Source organism: Cynoglossus semilaevis, chromosome 6 (genome assembly GCF_000523025.1).
Source record: "Cynoglossus semilaevis isolate Cse_v1.0 chromosome 6, Cse_v1.0, whole genome shotgun sequence".
NCBI classification, from domain to species: domain Eukaryota; kingdom Metazoa; phylum Chordata; class Actinopteri; order Pleuronectiformes; family Cynoglossidae; genus Cynoglossus; species Cynoglossus semilaevis.
The window spans coordinates 17145588-17152327 of record NC_024312.1 but is presented as its reverse complement, the minus strand read 5'-3'; the positions used below and the strand labels follow the sequence as shown (position 1 = coordinate 17152327).

At 37.8% G+C, this 6740-nt stretch overlaps 1 protein-coding gene across 3 annotated transcripts in view; it reads right to left on the bottom strand.

Annotated features, from left to right (window-relative positions):
- LOC103380429 (cGMP-inhibited 3',5'-cyclic phosphodiesterase A) overlaps positions 1–6740 on the bottom strand; it is a 118334-nt gene that overhangs the window by 109515 nt on the left and 2079 nt on the right. For all 3 annotated transcript variants that reach the window (XM_017033305.2, XM_008312409.3, XM_008312411.3), the window contains exons 3-5: positions 5364–5471; positions 4528–4714; positions 3766–3890 (exon numbers count right to left, since the gene is read on the bottom strand). In XM_017033305.2, the coding sequence (XP_016888794.1) occupies positions 3766–3890; positions 4528–4714; positions 5364–5471 (420 nt within the window). The remainder of the gene's footprint in view (positions 1–3765; positions 3891–4527; positions 4715–5363; positions 5472–6740) is intronic.

The following is a 6740-nucleotide window of genomic DNA, read 5'->3' as shown; positions in this document are numbered from 1 at the left end:
CCCTACAGCTAAGACTGCAGCTGCTTTACTGCCCTTTTAATTAAAAATGCATCTCTGTTAACCTCAACCCTCGGGGTCCTCACAGCACCAGGTTAATGATCACAGACTCGGGGAACATTTGAAGAGGCCATGTAGAGACTAAAGATGAAGAAGTGGACCTGTGTTCGAGCAGCAAGGAGTGATTTGTGAGTAGAGCCGTTTGATGAAGGCAGTTGGTGCTTTAAGGGACAGATCATAATCCTCTCTACACCCAAGAGAAACAGAGGGAGCCCGCAGTGAATATTAGAATGACTACAAATCAGCGATAAGGGGAAGGACCAAAGCAGAGGGAGGGCAGGTCTGTTAAAACTTGATGCCTGTCTTGTGTCAGGGGGTAAGCTGTGGATGACGCAGATTGGTGCAACAAAAACATCCCATCATAAACAAAGCTGAGTTGCTCTGGCGTGTCAGCAGGACCAGTGGCCAAACGCTACAGAGCAACCTCTCTTTCCACTTCACTCTACTGCTCTGGTCCATCACCATGCTCCAGGGAGAACTGTTGAGACCGCAGGTCTGCTGCAGCATTCCATCCATCACTACTCAAAAAAAAAAAAAATAAAAAAAAATATGGAGGATGTACCAAATGTCTAATTAGGTGGATCTCTGTTTGATTTCATCAAACAAAATCTGCCAACTTCTCTGTACTCACTCTCTTACTCACCATCCTGCAATCTAACATTCAGCTTATATCTTCAGTCATGAACTCCTCTTCATTGACAAGGACATAGACTTCAGAGCACAAACAACAAACTAGATACAGCAGTCTGAAATTTTACACACTTAACAACTACATCTGATAAAGGATCAGACCACATGATTAAATGTATACACTACAACCAACACACCAACTACCACAGATGGATCAATCTCTGCTCTATTTCTGTGGTCTAGGTTTATTTTGTCCGCACTTTATCTCCTGTGGTTTTCGATAGTTGTTTTGATGTTGTCCATTCGACTGTATGACCTGTGTTCACTGCACTCTTTTCACTGGCTGTTGGCAACACGTATCTGAAGTTAAATTGGTTAAATGTCTTGTTCTGTTTGATAACGCCCAATTTAACCATCTAGCCCTGGGGTTCCCAACTGTTTTTGGCTTGTGACCCCATTTTGACATCACAAATTTCTGGCGACCTGAGAGACATTCAAGTAGTCATCACTTGTGCCATCAATCAAGATGCTTAAATAGAGAACTTTACTGATGCCTTGGAAGTTACCTTCAGGAAATTAAGGATACATTAATCATAATTAAAAGAAAGAATAATAGTTAGTTAAAAATATTTTTTATCAGAAATGTCTTTAATTTTCCATCTAGTGTAGACTTAACAAGGAATCCTAGGTAAAAACTATCAAAAAACTATCATTGTCTGGGATACAGTGTGAAAGCTGCTTGAAAGACGACAGATTCCACAAGTCAGATGTTCACGCATAAACAAAACAAAAAAAAAGAAACAATATTCCTAATTGTCCCGCTTTAGCCAATAAGATGAAACAAGACACCAAAAAGGTTCAGTAACCAATCAGAAGGGTCATCGGAATACTTATAAAAATGTATTGTTAATTACTTCATACAATGAAAAAAATCTAATGGAAGAAATGTACAAATACAAGTCTCTTGGATTCTGTGAGGACTCCTGTTACCTTACCTGGACATAATATTTGTTCAGTTAAAAAATATATATATATTCTGTACTTTCTCTGGTAATTTTACAAATATTTTAGAGAACTTATCCAAGCTGTAGGAGAAGTCCAACTAAGAAAACTTGTGTATTAAGTGCATTACATGTGCATTTATTGACTTTGTAAGAGTGCAGGTCAAAAAACATTTCTGATAAACTCTGAAGTTTTCATTTTTGAGCTACGAATTGTTAAAGCTGCTGCATTAAATGTGCATTAAAACAAAATACTTTTAGATTAACAATGTAGTGCATAACATAGACTCTGGTCTTTTGCTTTGCTGCAGCTATATTTGTGGTTAATTATAAAATATATTATTAACTTTACACCAAAATTTTTGGTGCAACCATGGAATTTTTTTCCACATGTGTGCATTTATTCTTCATGCCTATTTTGCCAAAGCTGCTAATAGCCGTCTGAAACACTTGTCAAAACAAGGGCCATCAGAGTAGGAAAAGCAGAACAGTACGTTTATTACCAGGACTATTGACGGGAATACAGCGGCTATAAATTTTGTCAGGAACAACAGTGTCTGTCCTTTTGTGACACGTAAGATGTCGCTATTGCAGAAGGTCACTATAGGGCAAAAACACACAAACCACAACCACAGCCTCTCCGCAATTAACAGCAAGATTGTGAAGTATTATAACGGAAATTACAAAAACAGCTGAGAGATACATGTGCCGTCTCTAGTTTAAAAAAAGGAGACAGGGCGCTCCCTAGTGGCTACACATCCGAATAGCTCTAATTGCGTCATTCACCTTAACATACTTGTGTATCTCTGCTCACGTGTGCCTTAAATGGTAAAGTGCAAAGGTACGTAACATTACATTAATAATGCATCTGCCAATGTGAGGATGAACTGAGCGCAATACACAAAACAATACAATTGTGTGTCACGTGGGAATTGATTTAGAGAAAAACAACACTAAAGCTTAAGGCCATTCAGCAAGGTTCACATGAAGTGCACCGAACAACAAAAAACCAAAACAGATTTGCAGTGATTCTTTAACGCCCCCTATCGTCTAAACTATATAGAAAAAAAGGAGAAACACTTAAAAGTCCAGGAGAGACTTTAAACATGACAGCATCATTGTGTTGTGAAATAAATAGTGGATTTATTGCATTATTTCTTCTGTTTAAAAACAGACATTAAATATTATATATCTGATGATCCAGATCTGCTACTCTCTGGTCGGGGAAACATTATTTCTAAATAAATGTTTGCTGAGATTATATATACACTCTGCCTGATTGTATTATACAACTTCTACATTTTATGTAATATTTCAAATTATTAGAGAGCTAACTGTGTGATTTTCTTCGTTAATTTAAGTTTTATTTATAGCTTTGCATCTTTACACCAGCTACATTTTTATACATTTGAAACACGTTTTTAGCATCAATACAAAACTGTGTTGAATGTTTTTCAGTAAAACACTAACGTCTGCAAAATTCAAATCTGTTACTTTATCTTCTTGGAATTTTACAGAATATTTTTTGGTTATGTTATGAAATCATTTATTTTGGAAGGTGACAGTGATTTGTGACCTTGACTGTCAATTAGTCATGTGTTTAATAGTAAATTATATTATTTACATAGCAAATATTTTGAAAACTGGACCTAAAATACAAGGCATCACCAGTCCACACAAAACAGGTCTCACGCACGAATACCACCCCAATTACAATATCCATCATTCCAATCAAGGGCCAGACCACCCCAATACCACCCCAATTAGAATATCCATCATTCCAATCAAGGGCCAGAGCTTTTTTTAAAAAACAATGGTTTTCTTATGTCTTAAGGCAGGTTAAGACATAAGGTTTCACATAAATGAATGAACTTATATATGTTTGACATGCAAAGGAGGAAGGGAAGCATAGAATGTAGCAGTTAATAGGAGTAAAGTTACATGTGAGCTACTGTACATGGCTCACTGAAACACAATTGAAGTATACTGCTCTGAGGTAGAAACAAAACCTTAGTAATAAACTCCAAATAAAATAATACATGCAGAGGGAAAGAAGGAAGAGTGCTGGGGGACCCACCGTGCTGTGGAAGACAACGCTGTGTCCATTGCCCACACTCTCGATGTGGGTGGCCAGGTTGAGACAGATGGCTCTGTGGCGAATAGCATCCATGGTTTGGGCATCGAAGAAGTCATGGGGCCTCGCTGGAGAAGAAGAAGGCTAGACTGATGAACCAGAATCAAACACAACAGCTCATCTCTCAATGTGACCATGAAATATAAAAATGTAAGCCTCTCTCCAACTAAAACACTGCAGTGGAATCTCCTCATTACTGAAAACATGATGTGGATTTTGTGGTTCCTCCAAGATAAATTCAAGAAGAATTCAATAACTATATTTTCAATAAGAATTCTTGAGAATTTGATAGTATGCATAACATTTTTTGTTAAATACATGTTTTCATGACTTTCATTAAATGCAGGATGATGTAGTCATATGATTCAAAGCCGTTCATGTACACAGGCAGTTGTTTGTTTGATTCTGTCAGTCATTGTCTGTTTTTAAACCATTTTTATCCACTTGGGTTAGTAATTAAGTAAGTAATTTTGTTGCACAAGTCGGCATTCAAAAACAAGCAACAGCCACATTAGGCTAACCAAGTGCAGCTGACACTAACACTGGATATCCCATCAGGCTTAAAATTCCTGAATAAATAAATGCTTAATGAAATTCCTCCATGTGATAAGTTCAGCTTCTTACACACTAAACACAAAAAGTAGACAAATCACAACAAGAAACCATTGGAAGCACGGACAGGTGTTCTGTCTGTTAGGTACGTACGTAGGGAGCACCTGCGTTTGTTCTTGAGTTTCTTCCTCTTATTAAGCCCAGCTTTGGACGGTGACTCCTCCTTGAGCTTTGCCTGGTTAGACAGCTTAGAGGAGTTCTGCTGGCTGAAGTGGCTGGGCACGTGGCGGGCTAGCCCTCCCTGAGAAGCAAAGCTGGCATTGCAGCCACCAACTACACACTGCAGGAGAATAGGACAAAAACAAGAAGAAGAACACATTGATATTTTACTTAGATAAAAATAAAAGGAATTGATTTAGTTACAATGTTAATTTTGCACATGACCTCACTGCACTGATCAACCAGAAGGAGACCCTAATCAGCCATTTTCAGCATGATCAGCCCTGAATGGTGACTGGCTGATCTTGAGCTTTGTTGTTAGGTTAGAAGTACTTTAAAGTGAGCCAAGAACGTTTAAAACACATTGTTTGGAATATAGGCAACAGTAAGGTTAACTAGGGGTTAACACACCCAGCTGAACTGAGCCAGCTTTTTGTCCAGACGTAGCATTAGTGGAGAGGTTTCAAATCATGTGAGCATTTCACAAATTTGACAGAGAAGAGAAATCATCACTCAAGTGACAAAGCATACATTCTTTACAGAACTCTGCCCAAAAACCAGAAATATTACTTTGCCGCTGTTTATGTTGGCAGTAAAAAGCCCTTCTTGTTACCTATAACTGCACGTGTCATTGTAAAAACAGAACTTTATTTAAATTTATTATAAGTTAACTATTATTAGTTATTGTTAAGCTTGCTTTTTAAAAAAAAGCAAGCTTAACAATGGTCATCACTTGAATTAATATGTGACTAAACTGAAACTGTGTTTACCTTGAAGGGTTTATCTCCACTGTGTGTCAGCATGTGTCTCTGGAGCCAACTCTGACTGGTGGAGGGAGTGTTATAGACCTTACAGCCCTTCCAAAGACACACAAACACCTGCAGAAGGAAAAGACATTCAGACAATGAACTCTCTAAATGTCCAACACTTTTGGTCAACTGGACTCAAAAATTACACCCCACGTTATTTGATTTTCATTGAATGTACACAATATACAGTGTAAATTAATTGTGTCACAAATTTTGGAAACAAAAGTTTGTCTTTACAAAAGGAATAACTATAAACAACTACTAGAAGGACAGACAAGAACAGATCAGGTGAAAACATATGAGTTTATATACCTATATATAGTAAAAGTTAGCACAGTTAAAGTACAGTTAAAGTAAGACGTAAGAGTGTTCATAAACAATGAGACACAAATGCAACAGAGGTTAAAACTGTCCATTTCTGCAACTTAATGCAAACTTCACAAACAAGAACATTCTTGTTTCAATGCAATAGTTTAATTCTTGACATTTATTTAACTCTCTCAGACATTGAGCCTGGATAACACATCTAGAGCAGGGTTGGTAGAAGAACATGAACAGCTGACACCCACCATTTGCTCTATGTGATAAGTGAACGGTTGTTGTCAGCTGTTCTCTCAATAACCAGTGTCAGTGTTTGAGAAGACAATCTGTGGTGTGTTTATCAATTACACACATCATTAGATCTTGGAGAAAATGGTGGATGTATGTTCACACACGTAGCATGTCTGAACAACAGAGCAGACTGTATCACTAAACAACACTGGAGCCAGCAATAGGTCCACACTGTACTCCACAGTACTACTAGAGCTGCTTGGCCCTTTAAAAACAAGCACTGAACAAGCTTCAGCAGAAACTAGACGCAAGATAAAAAAGTGAGCAGCACAACAATACCAGTTCAGTTATATTTACTGCCATAGCATCATTGGAACCACAGCATTAATTGACATTTTGGTGCCTTTATCATTTTTAGCCCCAATTCGGCACTCATTACCATGACATACAGCAACATGGGACAGTTGTAGGACTGCCACCTTTAATGCTGCCCAGCCTGCAACTGGATTAATGTGGACACTGTACCTCTATGGACACACACTCGACGTGTGAATGACAGAGGCGTGGGCAGAGAATGAGACATGCTGACACTTTTGTTGCTCTTTGAAAAAGTACAATTTTAAAAGTACTGTTAAAACCACACAATGAGCAAGTTTTCTGCATTTCGTTGATGAAGTGGCTCATCATTTAATATGGAGAAGATTCTAAATCAAAGGTCTTGACAGTACAGTGATTTATATAACCCAAACACTAAGTGAAAATTGGTGTATCATATATATATGTATA